The following is a 24363-nucleotide window of genomic DNA, read 5'->3' on the forward strand; positions in this document are numbered from 1 at the left end:
AAGCTAAGATTATTTCTACTATTTACAGTTTCCTTGTCTTTTAACGATTTCACATGTTTATCCATTTAAAAAAATATTTAGCACTGACGTCACAATCCTCAAATAATCTTTTTATTTGGGGGTTATAAAGTGCCAGCCCACGGACAAGTAATCCTGAGCGTTTGAGGGGATAATCCGACTAGCCTCTGACGTCATATGTGTAAACGCTTGGATTAATCAGATTAGTAATCGGACAAGTAACCAAACGCACCCATAGAGTTCGTAAATATTTTAAAACTTTGTAATAAGGTCTTGTAAAGAATGCATATGATTACAGATGAAGCTTTTACATTTCAAGAACGAAATAGGCACCATATACTGAATATAAGAACTAGCGATGAGCTTCAAATCCGTGGCTTCTTAGTTTCCTGGTGGAAATCTGCAATATTCTTTCTGTTTTCTGTACCAGCTTTCCTACTTCCTTGGTTTATTGTTATTTGGTCAAAGAAGTTTAGACTGAGGGCACTTTATAAAAGATGCCCGCTCTACAAAGCTGCATGGATTCTTTTGACAGTAAGTGCACAGCTCCAAACTACTAGTTCTGGGAAAAGTTCTAGCCAAGTTGAAGTCCTACTTACTAGCCTGTCTTAGAAAGTAGGCCTAGTTTACTTAGCCAAATGAAATTTACAGGAATGAATACTAGGAAAGGGTTTCCAAGTGACTATGGCTATCTATTCTTTTTTTCTAGGGCTTAAATGATTGCACAGATGACTGGGATATAGGCCAATCTGAATTCTAGCAAAAAATAAGGTAAAATTCTAGTTAATTGACTTTTTGCTATCTCAGAAAGGGTTTAGGTTAGGAAAATGAATCTTTCAGGGATGAATCCACAGGTTAAAGTATGTCCTGGGAAGGAATTTTGAAGCAACTACCTCTACTCCTTCTCCCTCTAGAGGGCCCTGACCTTTGATTACCTTTAAAATATGTGTGTTATAAAAGTGAAACCTTACAAAATAGATCTTCTGGTAAATTGAAGTGCAAAAAAATCGTTTTCAGCTTCATAACTTTGCTCAATTCCATTTTATGAGGTTTAAAAGATATGCAAATACTTTTCCTAAATTTTGTAAGAAATCCTTTGATATGGCTAAAAATTCTACACAAATAAGAGGGATATCATTTTCAGAACTATAGGCAGAGAAAAAGCAACTAGTAATTGAAAATTAAAGTAAAATGTTGTTTTGTCAACATTTCAATAGGTATAGACCTGTCATGTAGGCATTTTTCAGGGCCCTCTAGAGGGATAAGGAGTAGAGGTGGGTACTTTAAAATAACTTCCCAGGACATACTTTAGCCTGTAGACCTATCCCTGAAAGTTTTATTTTCCTAACCTACACCCTTTCCAAGATAGTAAGAAGTCAATTAACTGGAATTTTACCAAAATCCAAAATAAAACAGTCCATTTACACAAGGTAAGAGCTAGATAAAAAGTTGTTTGTGGTTGTATGAATTTATTCTTGTAAAGTTGAATTGTTCAACAAAAGTAAGTTTTTTGCTTTTGTTCTATTCTTGTTCATTGTTTATTAAACTGGAAAAAGGACTCTTGTTCAACTCTGCTTCAAATCAGAACAGAAGTCAAATTTTATAAGAGTTTTTATTGTAAAGATTTCTTTTTGTCATGATGTTTAGGCAGTACAATTGAAATCTAGGTTAGAATAATCTATAATGCAATGAAATCAAATGAAATCCAAGTCAATATTCAAACAGTTTGTGGCAACAAGCTGTAAATAAGGATCAACTTGGTTTAATAGCAATCAAAACTCTAAAAACAACAGAATTTTACTAACAACAGATGTACCAAAGAGTTTTTTTTTCATATTAATCCCAAATAACTAACTGAGTATAATGTTACCTATCAAAAGTTATAAGCCTAAGAAAATTTGCCTAACTTTAAAAAAAGGGGAAAAATACCCCCAAAACATCAAGTAATCTTAATAAAAACAAGCCACCAGATTCAGTATATCAGAGAAACCTACCATAGAACTTTCTAGCTTCTTGATACTATGATATTGAATTTTATTTTTTTTGCCAAGGAAAAATGTTTTGGCTATTTTTTGGGGGCTTTGTTTTCCCTAGGGATTATCATATTAAACCAGTGATCCTGAAAAATTAGGAAAAGGTTCATTTGGTTAGAAATCAAAAGTTGTTGCACCATTTTAAAGTGATAAAAATATTGGTTGGGAACTAGCCCCCCTCTAATGCTCTCTTTTTCTCAAAGACATTTAATCAAAATTTAGACACAGCTATTTGATTCAGTAAAGTAGAAATGTCCAATTGCTATAAATCTGGGGAAAGGCCTGAAAGTTATTCAATTTTCCCATTGCTCATACAGGCTATAGTCTTTGTTTTTGGGAAATACACAGAAAATTTTCGAGGATATATTCCACAGGGAGAATTTTCAGTGATAAGTGAAGAGAATTTCCTGGGGCAAACTGAAAAATCATCAGGAACTAAATAAAATAAACAAGTTTTTCAATTGAAAGAAATGAGCAACATTTAAATTTCAATCAAACAGAAATATTTATGTATATGAGGGATATTGTCCCTTTCTCAACCTTTTCTTTTTTACTAAATTGTGACTATTTAATGTTTGTATCCTGTTTGATAATTATTGGCAATTTCAACTTACCATTAGTTGAGTGGGTTGATGGTCTTGGTCATGCAGTGTCTAGTAATGGATATTCACCATTTGTGTCTTACTTATCTGATAGCTTCCTTCATAAAAAAGTTGACAAGCCACCAAGGCATCATGGAGACCAGAATGCTTCCTTGTTGGATCTTATAATTTTGAGCAATCCAGATTCATGCATCAGAAATGAATTTCTTCCTACAGTTCTCAACAGCAACCATTAAGTCATGTTCTCTGTGTTATCCTTGAATAGACATCTGCAACCTAATCTTTGTCCTCAAACTTTTATTGACCATAAAGTAATAGAGAAAGAACTAGCCTCAACAAGTTGATCCAAACTAATCATTTCTCATGTCAACATGTCATGTATAACTGTTAAAGAAACTCTCCTATCAACTGAGAAAAAGCACTGCCATGGCATCTACCAAAAACACCTCCATTCCTCACAAAGGATGCAAAAAGAATAATCAACAGGAAAGCCAGAGCTTAGAAAAGATACGACAAGAAGAAAACACAGGAAAATTGGAAAGGGTATGCAAAGCTCAGAACTTTATCTTAGAAAAGATACAACAAGAAGAAAACACAGGAAAATTGGAAAAGGTATGCAAAGCTCAGAACTTTGCCTCCAATGTAGTTAGGAAACTAAAGTCTCAACATGAGGAGACGCTTGCCACAGATATCAAGACAAACCCCCCAGATTTCAAGTGACAAGCTTCTGCTAAATATCCTAACCATCACACTATTCCAGAGCTCAACCATGATGGCATAACCTACATCATCACCAGGAGATAAGGCTAATATATTGAATGTCCAGTTTGCCTCTGCCTTCACCATCCAATCTTGTTGAACTATCCCTGCAGTACCATCAAACTTAATATGTCATCAATTGCCAAAATTGTCAATATTAAAGATATGGTCTTAAATAGCCTGAATAAATTTGATGTTAATAAGTCCAAAGGATCATATGGGATACACCCAATGCTTCTCAATGAGTGCTGAATTGTTCTCACTTCTCTCTTGTGTAGACTCTTCCAGCTGTCCCTAAAAAACAGAGAACTACCATTGGATATGTCAAGATTCTATAGCACATCAACCCACAAAAAAGTCCCTAAGGTCATGCAGAAAATTACCATCCTAGCAGCTTCACTTCTGCATTTGTGAAGGTGCTCAAGAGATTTGTCAACAGAGCTCTAATTCAACACTTGAAAATTAACAATATTCTGACTTCCACTTATCTTGGCTTCAGATCTTCAAGATCTGTTGATTCTAATCTAATACACACATATGATTATGTTACATCATTGTTGGATAAGTATTTACCTGTTGACATGGTGGTCCTAGACCTTTCAAAAACATTCAACTGGGCTGGTTGTGACTTCCTCATCACCAAACTAAAAGTAGCATCTGTTGGTGATGCTATTTTCCAGTGGATACAGAATTTCCTTCCAGAAAGAATGAAAGCTGTGAGAGTTCACAACTCTCAATGCGTTCCTCATTTCTCTTCATCTACAACTGTTTTAAACAGCATTGGCCCTCAAAATTATTTCCAAAAGTGTTCTCCCTGTTCTCCTTGCCCCCTCGCCCCAGAAAGTTCTATGACTAGAGGGCATTCCAAGAAAATCTTCAAGAAACGCTCCTTAATCCAAGAAAGAAGCCATTTCTTCAGCCAGTGAGTAGCAAGATACAGTGACTGCTGATTCGACAGGTGCATTTAAGCACAATCTTTACAAAGAATGGCTACAGCAAGAATTCCTGTACAACTGGGAAGCTGTTGAGTCCTGAGCCCAAATATAGCAAACAACCTACAGAAAAAATAAAATATATTTGCAAATTTGATGGCAGGCCATTAAGCCTCTACAAAAAAAAAAAATCTTAATTTGCATTTCTTCTAAATTTGCACAAGGAGAAAATGTCACTTGAATAATATTCATCAACTTCCTTCTTGAATGTCAGTAGGTTTGTGGAGCAGATTACTCTTTCTGGTAAGTTGTTCTAATGCTGAACCACTCGGTTGCCGAAAGTCCATCAGCCCATGTCCTTGTAAAAGCGTTCTGTACTCACTTTGTACTGATGTCCTCGGAGATGATTTTTATTGAACTGCACGATTCTCTGGGCTGGTACGTTATTATAGGCTCCATTGCAGAGCTTGTACATTTCAATAAGATCACCACAATGGAATCTATAGGTGAGGGTTGGGATTTCAAGCTTTCTATGCTGCTCTTTGTAGGGGAGGGAGAGTAACCTGGGAGATAATTTAGTTATCCTCCTCTGAACATTTTCGAGAGCATCTATGTCCTTGTTGTAGTATGGTCTTGTAGAACAATGTCCATACTCAAGAATCAGGCGGACTAGGGTCTTATAGAGCATAGCAAGCATTTTGTCGTCCTCGCACAAGAAGTTTCTTCTGATCATACCAGCAACTTTGGAAGCCTTCTTGACGACAGCTTCATAGTGGCTACTGAAGTTCAGTTCAGAATCCACTAAGATGCCTAGGTCTCTTTCTTCTTTACTAAGAGTGAGTGCTGCAGAACCAAGAGACTATGAGGATGAAAAGTTTTGTGGACCCAGAGTGAGGATATGACCTTTCTGGGTATTGATTTCCATGATCCACTTCTTCATCCAGTCATCGATTTGTTGGAGATCTGCCTGCAGGTGGTGAATGTCTTCACATGACGAGATGACACGATAGAGCTTTGTGTCGTCCGCGTTGAGAAGGATGTCCGATTCGATGCCCTCAACTAGGTCGTTGATATAGAGATTAAACAGAAGAGGGTTGAGGATTGACCCCTGGGGTACTCCGCTAAGAACTTTTTCTTCGGAATTGCTGAGACAACCTTCTACGCACACAACTTGCTTCCTGCCAGTTAAAGAGTCCGTAATCCATTGAAAAAGACTGGATGAGGAGAGACCGTATTTCCTGAGCTTCTGGACAAGACGCTTATGAGGAACTGTCAAAGGCTTTCTTGAGATCCAAGTATATGAGATCAATCTGGAACCACTTGTCGATGTTTTTCTTCCAATCATCTGTGACACAAAGCAGTTGGATTTCTGCAGATTGTTCCTTAAGAAAACCAAACTGCTTTTCGGTAAGTATTTGTTCTCGTTTTAAGTGTTCTAGGGTGTGGTCTGCAATAAGAGACTCAAGTACTTTACACGTGATACAAGTGAGGCTTATTGGTCTGTAGTTTGATGGGTCTTCTCGTTTCCCACCTTTGGATGTTGGGACAACAAAAGCTTTTTTCCAAATAGCGGGAAGCTCACCGAGTTCAAGAGACTTTCTGTAAATGTAGACTAGTGGCTCTGTTATTACTGTTGCAAGTTCTTTGAGCAGTTTTGGATGTAGATTGTCTGGGCCTGTGGACTTGCTTTGGTTAAGTTTTCTGAGTTTCTTTAGAACATCGCTATGGTTGATCTCTATCGGTCTTATCGAATCGCTTAGACCCTGAATTGATTCATTGCGGCTAAATTGGTCTTTGTTCTCAGGTTCCTGAGTAAAAACAGAAGAGAACTGGCTGTTGAGAGACCTTGTGTAAATGGTGTCCGGCGACTCCAACCCACTGAATTCTTCAATCTACTTCTAGCAACTCTTCTCATAGCAACGTAATCTCACTTGTAGTAGTTATGTTTCGGTGCCACACGTGTCCTCAAAACCTCCGTTTCCAAGCTAATCACAATTACCGAGTGATCCGATTTACCGATTGGTGACAACTGCTTAATATCTGATACCAGGTCTCCATCGCTTACCAGTAGCAAATCGAGGATACTTGGTGTATCAGATCCCCGCATCCTTGTTGGCTCAGATATTAGCTGCTCTAGAAAGTGTTCGTTAATAACGTCCAGGAATTTACTCGTCAAGCTTGCAGTAGATTCCGTGGTGTATCGCGTATTCCAGTCTATCTTAGGGAGATTGAAATCTCCTATAATAGCAAGCTTTTGATTGGTATCCTTAGCGAATGCTGCTTTTTGCGAGAATAGAGCTTCGTCGAATGTGTTAGTGTTGTTGGGGCTACGATAACAGATCCCAAGAACAGTGTCGCTGGTCGTTTTAGACTTAATGCAGATCCACAGACTTTCTTTGGGCTCAATCGTGTCGGTTGACATCGATATTGGATGCACGTTGATGCCTTTTCGACAATAGCAGGCTATCCCTCTACCTGTATTCTCTTCCAGATTTTGTTCATACAGATAATAATCTTCGATACTGAGCTCTGCGACAGTAGGTAGGTATCTGTAGTTTTTTGGTTTAACTTCTACTATTGCCACAATATCTGGATTTTCCAGTTTGATAACCTGCTTTGCTTCCTCCATTTTGTTTAAGAGAGAGTCAGCGTTGAAATAGAGGCATTTTATTTTTTTGTTCGGATTCATTTGTATGGCTAGGGCCTATTCCTCGTCAATTTTGTGGCTGTTGTTGGCTGGGACCATTTGATGGTCTCGCTTGTTGTCTCATTCTCTGGTTCCCGTTGGACCTGGGATGGGGGCTTCCAGTAACGTTAGAGTGTTGCCTTGCTGACCTTGGCTCGACAAGAACCTTGTCTACAGAAGTCATAATGGAGCATATCAAGGGTGGAAAATCCTTAGATTCACCCTAAGCTCTGATCTAAGGTTTTGTTGCAACCATTTAAGAAAGACTGCTCAAACACAAGGGCAGTTTAAAGAGATGTGTTTCAAAAAACTTAAAAACTTAAGAATAAATAGTATGGGTAAGGGAAGGAGCAGCCCCCTCATATACAGAATAAATAGTGTTCATTTCTTAGTTATGATATTTATCATTGATTTCAATTCTACTTAAAACAATTAAAGAACTCTGAGAAAGTGTCTGAAACCTTTTGGAACTCTTTGGGATTTGAAAACAGCAATATTTCTGCCCTCAAAAGTATTTACAGCTTAAATCTTTCAAAAAACCTTTGTTATTCCCTTTTTTATAATTGTGTACACTTGAGGTACACAATGTAAGAATTGCAAATAAATGTATTTGAAAGCAGGCAATTTTAATTAGACAGTTTGAACTTTGTAATTTTTCTTGGAAACTATTGTTACTGTACTGCTGCTGCTGTTACCACTAACACCTCACTACAGTACCAAGTCACTGAGGCAAACACAGCTACACATGCTCCCTCGCCATCCCAATCTATTCAAAGCCTCTCTTTTTTTACCCTCCTAGGAAGTTACCATTTCTCTTAAATCTTCTTTTGCAATATCTTCCCACCCCAGCCAAAGATAACCAGCTTTCTATTTAGCCTTAAATGGTTGGTCACAAAGGGCAATCTGTCACCCTTCACTTGCAGACTGTGCCCTAGCCATCTCAACCTTTCTTGCATTATAGCCCTTGATAGCAGGAGTCAAATATGTTGACTCCATCCCAATCTATTCAAAGCCTCTCTCTTTTTACCCTCCTAGGAAGTTACCACTTCTCTTATATCTTCTTTTGCAATATCTTCCCACCCCAAACACAGATAACCGGTTTTCTATTTAGTCTGAAATGGTTGGTCACAAGGGGTAATCTGTCACCCTTCATTAGCAGAGTGTGCCCTAGTCCTCTCAACCTTTCTTGTATTATAGCCCTTGATAGCAGGATTGAACCACACTTTTTGTATAGCGTAATGCTTGAAATATGTTGAGTCAGTTGGGTACCCAACACAATGTTTTGATTTCAAACTTGATCTTAGTTTAAAATCAAGTTGGCATCAAGTCGTGGTTAATTGGGGATAAAGCCAAAACAGATAGTCCAAGTGAGAGGCATCTTGCATAAGCCTTTTTCAGAATTGTGTAAAAATGATGTCATTTTCACTTGTTGATAGATAGTCAATAACCCATCCATCCATCCTAGGGCAGAACTAAGGTAGATAGTCACAGAACTAAAGGATGATCAAGATTTTTGGGTTGACTCATGACAGACTATGTCCACTGGACTTGTATGCAAAATGAAGGACTGAGAGTTACACTTTTTTTTTGCTAAGATCCAAGAGGGGTCTCAACTGTAAAAAAATTATTCATGCCATACTTCCTAAATATTTCTGGGAGATAACCCTTTTAACTCATGGAAGGGGAGGCTCAATTAATAAGAGGAGTGTGGAAGGTAGTAAAGTAAATTTTGCAATTCATTGTTAAGGATGCATTTAGGCACAGCCTTTGCAAGGATGATTATGAAAGGTTCTTTTTTGTGGGTTTCGCCAGGCTGTTAGAGGGTAGATGGGTACCAAGCAATGTTTACTTTAGATCTAACTTTTTGGAATATTCTCATAGTCTATTCGTTTGTAATGATTTTATGTGGGGTGGGCTTTACCCTCCTCCCAATTTGAAGTTATTTAAGAAGGGGTGGCATTTTACAATGTAGTAAAATGAGAAGTGTGGGATAATTTATAAATTATACAGAATAGTGTAATTGAGTTTTGTGCTTCAAGTTGAATGCAATTTTTATGGCTACAGAATGAATAAATGGTTAGAAGCTGTGTCCCTTCCCTTGTTACTTTGTTTCTGATAATTGCAATATTAAATTATAATATCCTTTTATAAAATAATTTTACTGGAAATATTGTGTCGTTAATTGGAAACTATTTCTTGAAATATTTGTTATTGCTAATTTTCTTGAGAGTAAATTTTTTTCTCTTTAAGGATTCACAGGGAAGATGCTCTGTAAGAAAGGTTGTAGTTGAAGAGGAAGATCTTAACTACCCAGAGGAATACATAATCCCATTCCTTGAAAAATCAACTAAGGACATTGTTCCCACAAATGAACTAAATGCACCCTTGTTGCCAAAAGATGATAAATATGGATTTGTGCGCTATTTCCTTCATCATAAAGTTAAGTACATGTGGAAGCCATCTGAAGGCATTTTTGAAAGACTTTCTGGAATTGATGTGGAGACAAAATGTGTTGACTTTTATAAACTATATAGCTCTGGTATTGGCAAAACTGATAGGATTGCAAGGTAAGTCCGTTTCTGAGGATTGTGTATTTCATTCTGGTGCATGATAAAGATGAAACTGTAGTTTTCATTTGTTCTTCTTATAAGCATAAGTGTTCATACGAACAGACAGGGGGGGGGGGAGATGTCTCTAAGAGACTGGTCCACAAAAAAAGATGACAGATTTTATTCAAGAATTCCATTTTTTGGTCAAGGGTCTTGTAAGGTTCAAACTTTTGTGCATGTACACTTACTAGTATATCCACATCTGAACCATTGGCCCCCCTTCCCATCCCACCTGTTCTCTTATGGTTAGTCCAAATCATCCTTTTCATCCCGGAAAAAAATTCGAGTATCCTCACCTAGAAATACAACCAACAGGCATTCTTCCTGGAACAATCTCCTGATTAATGATTCCTCCCACTAAAAAGCTGACTAGATGCAGCTATGATTCATTCTCTGGCTCACCTCTATTTATCTTTTAATCTCCCCTCTGAATTTAAGCAGTTTATTATAAAAATGTCTTTTGTTGTATATCAAATTTTATTCTATAAAGCCTTTTAAGATGCATGCCCGTTGGGGTTTTGGGGAGTAGTCATTCCCAAACCAGCAAAGGAGGAGTATTGGGTCATTGGTTGATTGACTATCCGACAAAAATTATTATTTTCGAATCGACAACGTATTGCCTATGATCGGGCTTATGCTTTCAAACGACAACCACAGACTGCTATTAAACGCATTTTCCAACAAAGCAATCCTTTCACCTTATGTTCTGAAAACCAAGGACCCAACCTGAACATGTACAAGGCATCGGTAACACCTGCACAAACTCTGCAGAGAGAGAAACTAGCTGAATGTTCTGTTAATTTTTTTGTAATGTAGGGACACAAGTTTTTCATTTCTGGAGGTATATCAGTTTATAGGGTTTAAGGTACGAACAGACTAAGAAACAGCATTATATGTATCAATGCCAGTCAGATGATTATATATTTCAAAATCTCATGTGCTATTTTGAATATATTTTTGAGTTCGGAATTGTATAGTCTAGTCTGTGTTCTTCTCTCTAAAAATATGTATACCATTATGTAAATCAAACACTAAATTGTTCCTACATTTCCTACATTTTCCCCAAATTTATGGTACCTATTTCTTAGGTATTTTTGAACAGGAGCCACTTGAAAATATTGCCCCTCTCCTCAGAACGAATTTATGTGCTTGTGCTTGCTAAGGAAAAATGAAACTCAACGAGACATTATTTCTCGTTGTGGTTTGCATTGTATTTTAAGATTGAAATCTTAAGGAATGTCCTGTCCATCCCTGGCTTGTAGCGCCATTTTTTTATTTTCAGATGAAATATACATCTGTTTATCAGATAAAATTTAAAAATCGAGACATGTCCTTTCCAGCGATTGTTTAAAATGAAACTCAACGAGAAATTATTTCTCGTTGTGGTTTGCATTGTATTTTAGGATTGAAATCTTAAGGAATGTCCTGTCCATCCCTGGCTTGTAGCGCCATTTTTTTATTTTCAGATGAAATATACATCTGTTTATCAGATAAAATTTAAAAATGGAGACGTGTCCTTTCCAGCGATTGTTCACTTACAGTGTCTAGGGCAGGGCAAATATAGACAACTTTAAAGTTTTCCTGTGAAGCGGATTCATCTGTGCCAGTGAGTCTTTGAGAAATTACTTTCAAACCTTGTATACTACTTGAATATAATCTTTCTTGAATAGGAAATGCTTAGCCCTACATTATATATATAGCCCTATAGCTTAGCCCTATATATATATATATATATATATATATATATATATATATATATATATATATATATATATATATATATATATATATATATACTGACAATTAACTTTCTTTGGGGTAACTGAGTGATTTTCTAATCATTCTTAATATATTACTACTACTACTAATAGCTCACTGCAGCTCAAAGTCGCCTGAGGCCAACACAGCTACGCACACACCTCCATCGTTCCAATTTATTCAAAGCCCCCCTCTTTACATCCTCCCAGGAAGTTGCCATTATCCTTAAATTGTTCTTTACGACATCCTCCCACGCTAAGCGAGGGCGACCAGCTTTTCGTTTATTTTAAGATGGTTGACCGAAAAGGACTATCTTTGGCAATCTATCATTCTTCATCCGCAGTATGTGGCCTAACCATCTCAACTTCACTCTTGGTATAAGCCATAGGAAGCGGGTTTCAATCACACATTAAATTGTATTCTTTAAATAATCAATTTAAAATTTGTTTATCTCAGAAATTAATAAAGAAATCGGTTAACACAAAAATAAGTCTTTTGTTTTTTTAAGTGTTTTTTTTTTGCTTTTCAGGTTAAAAGTACATGGTCGAAATTTGATAGATGTCAGCGTTCGTTCCTATGTTAGCTTTTCGATAAGTGAACTGATCAACCCTTTTTACCTTTTTGAAGTATTTAGCGTTGCAGTGTGGCTTGTTGATGAATACACATACTATGCTGTGTGTATTTTGGTGGTTTTAATAATTTCACTTGTGACTTCTGTCTACGAAAGGAGAATGGTAAGAGAGTGATGTTATTTCTCCAATAATTGTTTTGAAGTCAAGTGCATTTGCGGGGTTGGGGGGGGGGGTTGGGTGTACTGTGTCCTAAGCCATTAAATATCCTAGCTTTTTTCGAATTCCTGGGCATTTAATATTGAACTCATATTTTTTTTTATTGTTACCCACTTCCCCTGAAGAAAAATATCGCCCGTACGTGTTTATGCGCGTAGAAAATTTTCGTGTCTGGGGCTGGGGGTAGTGGTGTATAACCTCAAAAGCGACAAAACAGGCAAAATAGGAGCGCATGGAAAATGTAACAAACTTAAGGAAAAAAGCTTGCAAAGTTGTGAGATTTGGTGAACACTGGCCCATACTTTCTCTTTTTTACGTACCTGATTGATTTGGGCCCGTTTAAGGAAAAACTACAGGGACAAATGATCGTAAACGGCGAACGTTCGAAAGAAGAAAGTGAAATACGAATGATAAGGAAGTTTCTTTATCCTACAGCTGGGGTATTCAGATCTAGTATGTTCATAGGAACTTGTTTTTGGTTGGAAATGGAGTGAGGTACATAACCTTGAATTCCCAAAATAGCTGAAGTACGAGCACATGCAAACTTTAACAAATATCTAAAAATTGATATGAACTGGGACATGGGCCCCTTCTCTCCGTGCATTTTCATGAACTAAACCTTTCTATCCTTTTTGTACACGTCTTATTTTATTTTCAACGCTTCTATTTCAAATTTATGCATGTATAAATCTCAGTCGGTTTCCAGGACTTTTGTCACTGATTTTTGTAATTCTCTTTAATTAGAAATCATCGATTATCAATTGCCGATAATTTTGATTTAATAATTTTAATTAGGCTGAAACAGTAGTTCACAAAGATAAATGGTACCCCCTTCCTTCCTCCCAGGTTAAAGTTTGCCAATTATTTATCTATGTATATAGTTATTATCCAGTTTATTTTGCAAGCACTGTTTTAGTTTTTATTTGTATACATAAAAAACATGCTTTTTCTTCGTATAAATTGCTATATTAACCAATTGAAGTGGCTAGCAAAAACGCCAAAAAGAGGTCATTAGATATGACGTAATAAACTGGATTCTTCACATTTTGAAATGGAGCACTACAAGATTCGATACCTCCTCAAAGTTACAGGTTGAAAAAAAAAATTGCTCAGAATACCCCTCTGGTGGGAACAATTGAAGCCATTAATTCTAATTCGTTTGTTTCCTTTGCACTCCTCTCTGACTGGGAAAGGGTTTCCTTTAACCGTAGAAACTAAAAATTGTGTTCATTTCAAACCCAGCCAAACTTATATATTAATCGAGATACAAATGTTATAACTCACTAAGAACTTTCTCAGATGAAACATTGCACCCATAGAAATGTTGCAAGGTGCACGTTATTTTTGTTAAACTGACATTTTTAAGACTTCCGTTTGTGCCCCTAATTTGAAAGGGCTAGGGCTGTACGTTAAAGTTCTTTTCTCAACAGGAACTTTTTCATTTGAAAATCTGAATACATGGTTCCAGTTGAACCCTGTTTCTGCCAAAGGTAGATTTTTAGATACTCATAAGTTGATGGACCTGACTGGGAAATTGGCTTCGTATTAGTGCACAGCTTAGGTAACTGGTCGTTAGGTCTAGATTTGATTAAGAATATTCTTTGAACCACAAAAGGTATTTACCTAATGGTGAGTGGCTTTTTAGGAGCATTTTGATCAGATTTTTCTTCAATCATTTTCACAAAGACATGTCGGATCCAAGTGGCCAATCTGTTAGCTCTACCGACTAAAATTGAAGAAAAATGGCAGAGAAGGCTCGTTTGGATCTGCCTCTGCCATCAGAGGTATCCAGGCCACCAACCAATTGCTATCTATCTATATTGTGGCCTGGATCTGCATAGACGTTTATCCATACTGGTTGAAGTGAAGTATTAAGGCAAGGCTGGTCATAGTCATGTTACGTGTTTGATACCCTTCACATTTTTTTAAGGTTTGTGTGTGTGTGTGTGTTTAAAGTCTATGTGTTTTGAGATGTGTGTGTGTGTTTGTGTGTGTGTTTTATAGCCTTTACGTGTTTTGAGCTCTTCATCGCTTCAGACTTCCGACTGCACATGCCTGGAGAGGAGCTTTGGGGATTTAGTTGGTCTGCGTTTAAAGGTTCCGGACGAAGGACCTCCATATCGGGGTTCTCATGATGTTGATTGTTTAACGGTTGGCTTGTGAGTCCTCAACCAACCAATGATATCAATTAGCTGTAAACTTTTGATTATGTTTCATAAAACAATATTAAGGATGTTGTTTTTATGGACTAAGAACTCTGAGAGGCGCTTTAACTATGTCCATTGTCTGTAGGCTTTGCTTGAACTGTCTATTACTATTGGATTTAGGATTTTGGAAGTGCATGGATAAATGACAGTTTTTTCTTTTGTAACTTTCTTTTTACCCATACAAGCTAACTTGGGCTTCATCTCTCGTATCTAGAGTAAGGTCTGTTATTATAAATATCATGATCAAGAAAAAATTGGCCAATCTAGACATATTTCTCCCCCAAAAAAACATAATATTTTTGTATACACATTCTTCTTTATCTGAAAAGGTTTGTAAGAAATACAAAGGAGGGTAGGGATTTTGCGAGCCAATTTTAAGGAAAAGGAAATTTCAAAAATGTGCATTATTAGTAAGCAATTAATGATTTAAATAGAATACTTTTACGATAGTGGTTTGAATTTTGAAAATGTCTTTTTTATGGCACTTGGTATTAACCAAGTGAAATATAGCGATCGCAAATTCTGTCGGTCGGTCTGTCTGTCCTGGTTCGCTAGTTTAGGCACTTCCAGATAAGCTAGGACGATGAAATTTGGCAGGTGTATCAGGGACCGGACCTGACTAAATTAGAAAAGGTTGTTTCCCCGATTTGACCATCTAGGGGGAGTGGGGGGCCGGTTAATTCGGGGAAAAAAAAGAAAAAATGAAGTATTTTAACTTACGAACGGGTGATCGGATCTTAATGAAATTTGATATTTGGAAGGATATTGTGTCTCGGAGCTCTTATTATAAATCCCGACCGGATCTGGTGACATTGGGGGGAGTTGGGAGGACTTAAAATCTTGGACAGCGTTTACAGTGGAGGGATCGGGATGAAACTTGGTGGGAAAACAAGCAGAAGTCTCCAGATACGTGATTGACATAACTGGAACGAATCTACTCTCTTTGGGGGACTTTGGAGGGGGGGGGGGTTAATTCTGAAAAATCAGAAAAAATCAGATATTTTTAACTTACGAAGGAGTGATCGGATCTTAATGAAATTTGATGTTTGGAAGGATAACGTGTCTCAGAGCTCTTGTTTTAAATCTCGACCGGATCCGGTGACATTGGGGGGGGAGTTGAGGGGAACCTAAAATCTTGGAAAACGCTTAGAGTGGGGGGATCGGGATGAAACTTGGTGGGAAAAATAAGCGCAAGTCCTTGATATATGATTGGCATACCTGGAATGGATCTGCTCTCTTTGGGAGAGTTGGGGGAGGATTAATTCTGAAAAATTAGAAAAAATGAGGTATTTTTAACTTACGAAGGAGTGATCAGATCTTAATGAAATTTGATATTTCGAAGGATCTTGTGCTTTAGAACTCTTACTTTAAATTAAACCAGATCCGGTGACACTGGGGTGAGTTGGAGGGGGAAACTGGAATTCTTGGAAAGCGTGAAAATCGATGTATCTTACGAATGGGTGATCGGATCTTAATGAAACTTGATATATAGAAGAATCTTATGTCTTAGATGCTCCATTTTCAATTCGAATCGGATCCGGGGTCATAGAGGGTTAGAGGGGGGAAACAGAAATCATGGAAACCGGAAATGTTTGAAAACGCTTAGAGTGGAGAGATCGGGATGAAACTTGATGGGAAAAATAAACCCAAGTTGTAGATACGTAATTGACATAATTGGGACGGATCCTTTCTCTTTGAGGGAGCTGGCGGTTGTTATTTCGGAAAAATTAGAAAAATTGAGGTATTTTTAACTTAAGAACGGGTGACCGGATCTTAATGAAATTTGATATTTAGAAGGAACTCGTGTCTCAGAACTCCTATTTCAAATCCTGACCTGATCTGTTGACCTTGGGGGGAGTTGGAAGGGGAAACAGGAAGTCTTGGAAAACGCTTATAGTGGAGAGATCAGGATGAAACTTGATAGGTAGAATAAGCAAATGTCATAGACACGTGATTGACATAACCGGAATGGATCCGCTCTCTTTGGCAAGTTTGGTGCTTCTGGGCGTGCTAGGGCGATGAAAATTGGTAGGCGTGTCAGGGAGCTACACAAATTGACTTGATAAAGTCGTTTTCCCCGATTCAACCATCGGGGTGCTGAAGGGAGAGGAAAAATAAAAAAAACTGAGGTATTTTAACTTACGAGTGGGTGATCGGATCTAAATGAATTTTGATATTTAGAAGGACCTCGTGACTCAGAGCTATTTTAAATCCCGACCGGCATTAAGCTTCTGATTTTCCTTTTAAATCAATCTATTAACTCTTAGAATTTTGCTAGAGCTTATACCATATGAGCTCTTAGCTCTTGTTTCATTTTTTTTTCTAGCAAAATGTGAGATTGCAAGAAATGGCCGTATCTGATGTTGAGGGTTCAGTCACAGTTCTAAACAAGGAAGAAGGTTAGTTTCATTCAGATTTAATTCTTTCTCTTATATTGTCTTTTATTATCTCTATTCATTTAAGTCTCTTTTCTTTTAAATTCTGGCTAGTTTATTGTGATTTCTCTATGCTTAAGGATTCATTTCTTATTTCTTGGTAATGTCAGCTCGTTCTAGATTTGATATCTTATGTAATCTTATTTCTACACGTTCTAAGTTTTACATTTGGTCTTTGCTTTTCATGGAATACTTTGTTCTCCATTCGCTGTTTTTATGCCAAATTTAGTTTTTCCAAATCTATAACTGGTAAAAATGGCCCATTACGTGGACCTTTTGCCTGACAATAAAATCGGTTCTTTGGCTTATTGTCACCCCTACCTAGTAGACTGGCTCGCTAAAATCGGCAGTTCAAGTCTTCGGGTATCACTTATTTAGGGTCTTCTTGACGATTCCATTGCAACTGAACCCTCATGTAACTGAACCCCATGCAACAGAACCCCTGTGTGGCTTAGACTTAAAAGCATGTTGACAGTGACAAAGGGTGCAACTCAACCCCTTTTTAACTGGAAACCCGTGCAACTTACCCTCCCCCCTTTTTTCAGTTCTAATACGGCACTAGAAGATCATTGAGACCTGTTTTTCATCATAAATACCCGATAGCACCAAAACATGATTTTAGTGTCATTTCTGGAGTGTAAAGGCTTGAAACCATAAAAGGTGTAATATTGGAATCTCCATGATGGAAGCACTTGATCTGGTATTAAAATTCTCCTCTTGAATATCCCCCTTTGCCGGTCCCCTTTGCTTGTGAAAAATACCAAATATGTATTTGGTCAGAAACTTATTATTGGGAATATTATAGGGTTTTATATCCCACGTTTAGTTTTCCTCCTGGGAATAGCACATCATCTCCTTGCCTCCCTTTTGTTTGATTTTACATAGTCTATAACGATTTTGATTTCATTTCTGGCTTATTGCCATTTTTCTAGGTCATACAGAGATTCCAACCTCTGAACTTGTGCCAGGAGATATTTTAGTTTTGCCCAAAGGAGGATGGACTATCCCATGTGATGCTGTTGTTCTACAAGGAAACTGTATTGTGAACGAGTGCATGCTCACCGGTAGGAAATATTTATTAGTGTAATTATAAATTGGTAAAGCTATAACTATTCGGTTATATTGCTATAGACTGAAATAAAAATTCCCATAAATTTAGGCGTTTATGTCGGACAGGCAACCAGAAAATGCAATTTATTCTTAAAATGAAACATCGTGCTCCCATCCCATCAAATGGTTAATTATTGATTATATAAATCTAGTAATAATTTAGTTAATCTTATAATAAGTGAACTTGTAAAATAGACCCAACAGAAAAATATTGGATTAAAATTGATATTGGAGCACAGTAAAAAAAAATTCTGTAATGAAAAGAAGTTAAATAAAAGCGTTTCAATAGAATACCCGTTCCTACCTGTGCAAATACAGAAACTTCGCTTTAAACACAATTTCTCCTGTCGGAAAAAACGGATTTTCCTACTCTGAATTGAATAAGAAATGAGATGAATATTGAGGCGCATTAAAAAATATATTTTTCCTTCTTTTTACTTTTTTTTTCTCTAGTGACAAGCGTGAATTTCAGTACCTGTCAATATCTTGCTTATAAAAAAGTATCTTAACCATAGAAAATTCATACGCTAGCGCTATTATATAGATAGTATAATTTACTATCCTACCTCTCGTGTATTGCTGTCATCTCAAAATAAAGAGAACTTATGGAACATCCTCCCCCAGAAATTTCTCCCAGTTGGGAATTTTCTCCCCCCGTATATTAGTTACAATCGTATTTTTTAATATAAAAATATTTGAAAAATTCTCCGCTGAAAATTTCCATATGCCACCCCCTCCCCCTCCCCCCTTGTACGTTCAAGATCAAATTTAAAAATATTTGGTAAATTAGATTAGGATTAATAACTTCCTCTTTACCAATTCATTACTTCGCAAGGTGTTTCTTTTTTTTTACCAATTTATATGAATCAAAAATCTTTTTTTTTGGGAGGGGGGGGGGTTCAAACCTGGCATAATATGATTGAACTATCCTCTTATCGTGTAAAATACGCAGTAGTTCTCTCCATAGATGAATAGATTATTTGCTGTTGTTAAAATTTGTAATGCTTGTAATACTTGTTAAAATGCTGTTATTAAAATATTAGTTTCGTGATACTTAAGTTGAAAAATAAACTAAAGGAATTATTATAATCAGTTGTATAGAATGCTTTTATGAAGAATAGCAATTAGTATTTTTGCTGTTTTTCAAAGACATTGTATTTTACTCTGCATTAATTCGAAAAAAAAAATCTTAATTAAATTAAAAAACAATTTTTTTCAATTGAAAGTAATAAGCAACATTAAAACTTAAAACGAATAGAAATTACTCAATATATAAGGGGGTCTGCCTCATCCTCAAGCATTTTATGCTAAAGTCTTAAGTTCTTTAAAAATGCTTCTCGTTCAAAATCGACTACCCTTGTGTTTAACTAGTCTTTCCTAGAGAATCAAGACAAAAAGTAAATTTTTAACGTAAAGAGAGAGAGGCTGATGTAGGGGCAGCCTCTCTCATGTATAGAATTATTTCTGTTCGTTATAAGTTTTAACGTTGTTCCTTACTTTTAGTTGAAAAAACTTTTTTTTAATTTAATTTCCGACCATTTTTCAAATCGTACAAGTAACATTTCTCCCCCCGTAATATTTATCGCGGAAAATCCCCCCGGAAACTTTCCTCTTCCCGGTAAATTCTCCTGTAGAAAATCCCCCTCCTCCTCGCAGAAAATTACCCCAAAAAATTTCCGTATATTACCCAATAATAAATACTATATGTGAACAATTGGCAAATGGTGTAACTTAAAGCCTTTTTCCCACGGACTATGAATGGCCAACTTATTACCAAAAGCATAGTTATCTGACCCTTCAAATATGTGAGGCAAATGACTATCTTAAAATTTTGATCGGATGTCTTTGGGGAAAGTGGGGGGGGGGCTAGTTACCCCCCAATCTTTTTAGTCATTTAGGAAGACTTTTTAATCGCTTAAGACGACTTTTTGGTTTCCGTTTGAATACGCTCTCTCTAAATCTGCTAGAACCATTTGTTCGATACGATCGCGCTTGGAAAATGAAATTTGAAGCAAAAAAATAAAGTCTGCGGATCCGTGATTTCTTCTGATAAAAAAAAGATCCTCATTTTGTAGATTGGAGCTTGAAATCTCTACAGTAGTGTTCGTTGATACGCTGGATCTGATATTGTAGTTTTCATTAAGATCACTTGCACTTTGAGCTTGCTCCCCCCCCTTTTTCGATAATCAGGCATATTTTCTCAGACTCGTAGCTTTTGATTGGAAACGTTAAATTTATTGAATTTTATATATTTGGAATCAGCATAAAATATCCTTTTGACGTATCTTTTAAGTTCAATCTTTCAGAGTTTCAGTTACTATTAGGCCGAGTCGTTCCTTACTTGCAGTTTTTCACCACGAACTGTTTGATGTCTCTATGGTTAAAGTAGTACAAAAAAACTACAGTTATATTCCAGTGGTTAAAACAGATACAATTGCAGGTGAAGAATCGCCAAAGACCAAAACCCCTTTACCCTATATCAATGATGAATATTGCAATGACACCCATCAACGCCATACAATTTATAGTGGAACAGAAATCCTACAGACACGATTCTATGGATGTAACGATGTAAAGACGTAACCATATTTTTTTATTTTTTAATTCACTCTTGTGTTCCAAACCGTATATATGCCTTTAAATTGATATTCTGTTCGTGTTGTCTTATGTTAAGGGTTTTATTTTTATTTTAAAGATGCAGCAATAGCAATTTGATCCCAAAGGCAAGTAGAGATTTAAAAAACTTTCGAAAAAAACGGAATTATTGAAGTATTTTGAGAACCAAAAGTGATAATCGAAAATAGATAAACCCATCGATAGAACGCGGCCAGTTTAAGACTCTAAGCTGCAAGTCTTAAGTTGGGATAAAATATGAGACATTGGCTTTTGAATTACTGTAGCCGAGATGAGGTCCGAGGAGCTCACTTAGGTCGCCTTAATTTGGACCTACAACATCAAAAGGTCAGAAATCTGTCAAGCCACTAAAACAAAAAAGGGATATTAACAGGGTCTCAAGTGGAGTTTCTTGTTCTAATTTTTTTTTTCATTTAATTGCAAATCTATTTTTAAGTATTTTAGCTCTAGTTTCAAGGTGGCCGTACAAGGAATATCATTGCTGGTGATTTTTTGGTAATATTTTTTCTTTTGAATAAACTTTCTCTCTATAACAATTAAATGTTCTCTGAATTTCAACATGCTTTTGAGTTCAATAACGGCTAAAACTATGAAGGTGAAATTTCTTTTTCAACCTGAATGAAAATGGACTTAACCAAAACTAATAATTATTCTCCTTCAAAATCATAAAATGTTCTAAATAGCCAGCTGTATGCTACACGTGCATAATGCTCATAGATGCCCCTCCCGACTTCCAAAAAAAAGAAGACATAACTGGATGCCAAGATAAAACCCGGTAAAAGCCGACCTAATTTTTTTCATAAATATATTTTGGACAAAACACGACATGCTTCTGATCATAAAGTTTTATCCCTAAGCAAGTATATATTCTTATGGTTTATCTATGCGTTATTATTGAACATACTGGATGTTATTGTGCTCGTATAATAAGACGTGGCTACAGGTACTATTACAGGAAGAAAGATGTGTCGATTCTCAGCCATTGAAAAAGAAAATAATAAAAAGAATACAGTACTGGACTTTACAGCCGCTATCCATGGCACTAATATCCGTTTCATGGCCCCTCAGCCAGGAAGGGCAATGAAGAGCTGGGGGCCAGCCATTTTTTGCTTTCGCACACCGTTCCTGTTTACTTTCTCCAGATTTCTCCAGGTAATTTTTAATAGCTGGGTCGACTCTGACTGAGCTGACAGTTACGTTACTGGCTCCTGTTCCAAACCAAACTACCCCAGCAGGACTGGAACCCCTGTCTTCACGGACGAAGAATTTCAAGTCCAGCAAGCTGAGCCATCTACTAGAAAGTAATAGTTTTATGTTTCGATGGGTATCACTCAACTAGAATGAAAATCACTATTCAGAGGGGAAGAAAGACTTATTCCAAAAGATTCAAATCATCCTGTGGTATTTTGTTTTTAAAGAGGCTTTTAGGGCTTCCCGGTTTGTTTCTGCTGTACTTGCAGAAGACGAGATTTATACCAGAACAGCTTTCAGAATTTGCCATTAGTGAAGCTTGTGTTCCTCATACACATGTAAATCACCAAGGAGTAGAGTTTATGGTATCAGAACCCTTACTTTACCCCACTTTCCCATGACCATGTCTAGAGAGAAGGAATATGACAATATTTGATCTCAGGTTTTTTCTTTGTTAAATAACTTTTTACATTCTAAACTAAGAACGGATATATCTTTTTGTGGTAAATCTCATAATTGTTCGCTTAAAAATAATACAATTTCCGTGACCCCCCCCCCCCTCCTGATCATCAGATTTTTTCGAATCCATACCACTTCTTTTGGTGAAATGGACTGAAAGACTTAAATTGCGGAAAATAAGAAAAAAAACATGCTCGGATTGACCATTTCTGGCTTTTCGCCAGAAATGGTCTTGTCATTATCTTTTTGGATAAATGATAACGGCGAGAATACGTAAAGAGGAAAGTTTTATATGATGCCTTAATGTGAAAATACTACCCCCTTTATATTAATCTTTTCTTTTATTCAGGCGCATGCAATCGTAGTGAGAACTGGCTTTAACACCATCAAAGGCGAATTGATCCGTGCAATACTTCATCCAAAGTCTGTTGACTTCAAGTTTTATCGAGATTCCCTTCGTTTTCTTCTTATCATGGGATTGGTTGCCCTTTCTGGTGCAGTTTATTGTGTCTACCTGTTTACTGCTATTGGGGTGAGCAATACGTTTCAAGATTTTGTTAAAAAGAAAAATATGATTATCTAAAAAAAATCACCCCTGTATTAGCTCACTTACTCATTCACTAGTTTTTGTCGCCCCGTGTCTGGGGCAATTTTCTGTTTCGACTTGTTTATTGCTGTTAGGTTGAGCCCTACGTTTCAGGATTTTGTTTAGAAGACAAATTTGATTGGTTGAAAGACAGGCCAGCACTAACTCGTTGCTCGTTTTTTTAATTTTTGTTGCCCCGTCTCTGAGGCCATGTTTTGTGTAAAATATCTTTACTGCTATTGTGCAACACGGTTCAACACGGTTCAGGATTTTGTTTAACAGACAGATGCAACTTTGTTCCAAAACAAGCCAACACTAGCTCAGTAACTCGTTCATTAAATTTTTTTAGCCCGTTTCTGGGGCTATTTTTGTGTCGATCTGTTAATTGTCATGTGGGTGAGTAACATGGGTTTAGGATTTTGTTTGAATACAAATGTGATTATCCAAAAAACACGACAAACCTAGCTTATTTACCCATTTATGTAATTTCAAATTATATTAACTATTATCAGTAAAAAGCTGCAAATATCCTATTTAGTCAACCTTAATAAAAATCAAACTTTCCAGCCGTAAGTTTTGGATTGAGTTCGAAATAAACGGACGTTAGAGGCAAGGCTGTATCCAGGGGGCGAGGATTAACCCCCCCCCCCCCAAAAAAAAAAAATATGACTCGTAAAAACGTAACACCATGAATATTAACAAATTTTTGATTCCTCTTTAAAGTCTTTTTGTTTTTGTTAAAAAGAAGAGAAAAAATTCCTTTTGTAACCCTTTCCCTGCGAAAAAAATCCTTGGTACAGCCCAGGCTAGAGGAATGAGAAATGCTTGAGAAATAGAGGGATGATAGAAAGACAATAGAAAAATAGCAGACAAATAGAAAGGTGATATAGAAATATAGAGATAAAGTAAAAAAGAGAAATAAAGAGTTAGAGATAAGAGAGAGAAAGGATAAATCTCTTTTTCTTGGACCTTTTATTCTTCATTATAATACAGTTTTCTTCCTCAGTTTTCCTAAATAATGTCTTTGTCCAAGAAGGAAAATAGCTAATATGTACATTCTCATGAGAAAACCAAAGTTATTTGCTGAATTGTGGTAGCAACAAAGCAATAACAACAAGAATATATTTAAATTATAAACTATACTTTCAAAATCCTGTTTATGTCCTTCAGTTTTATATAAGGTTTATAAGAATTTGGTGATATACTATCTACTTCCTCGACCGCAAAAGAAATGATTTCCTCGACCCGTCTGCATTCATTAAAAGAAGAAAAAGTAATTTATTAGCTAAAAACAGGACAGTTAGGGATAAAATATATAAAAAAACTAGCCATTCAGTGTGTGGCCACTCTATTGAGTGTGTGGCAAAAATATGCAATAGTTTTCTACATAAAACAACTTGTTGTAATCGTTTTTAACTCAGCAGATACATAAACTATGTTCAAAAGAGGACATACACATTCTAAAAGGGGAAACAGATCTAGCTTGGAGAGCAATTAACGACCAAACATGACATCGAGGACGTATCAAGGCTTTTATTAAAGGTGGGGAGGATTAC

At 36.5% G+C, this 24363-nt stretch overlaps 1 protein-coding gene across 1 annotated transcript in view; it reads left to right on the top strand.

The window, feature by feature from the left end:
• The first annotated feature begins 248 nt into the window (after positions 1–248).
• Positions 249–24363, top strand: part of LOC136026223 (polyamine-transporting ATPase 13A2-like) — a 124790-nt gene continuing 100675 nt past the window's right edge. Inside the window, exons 1-7 of the mRNA XM_065702560.1 lie at positions 249–552; positions 9281–9597; positions 11927–12131; positions 16719–16791; positions 17760–17891; positions 20378–20508; positions 22571–22753. Coding sequence (XP_065558632.1) covers positions 301–552; positions 9281–9597; positions 11927–12131; positions 16719–16791; positions 17760–17891; positions 20378–20508; positions 22571–22753 — 1293 coding nt within the window. The 5' untranslated portion in view covers positions 249–300. The remainder of the gene's footprint in view (positions 553–9280; positions 9598–11926; positions 12132–16718; positions 16792–17759; positions 17892–20377; positions 20509–22570; positions 22754–24363) is intronic.

This window comes from Artemia franciscana, chromosome 4 (genome assembly GCF_032884065.1).
Source record: "Artemia franciscana chromosome 4, ASM3288406v1, whole genome shotgun sequence".
NCBI lineage: Eukaryota > Metazoa > Arthropoda > Branchiopoda > Anostraca > Artemiidae > Artemia > Artemia franciscana.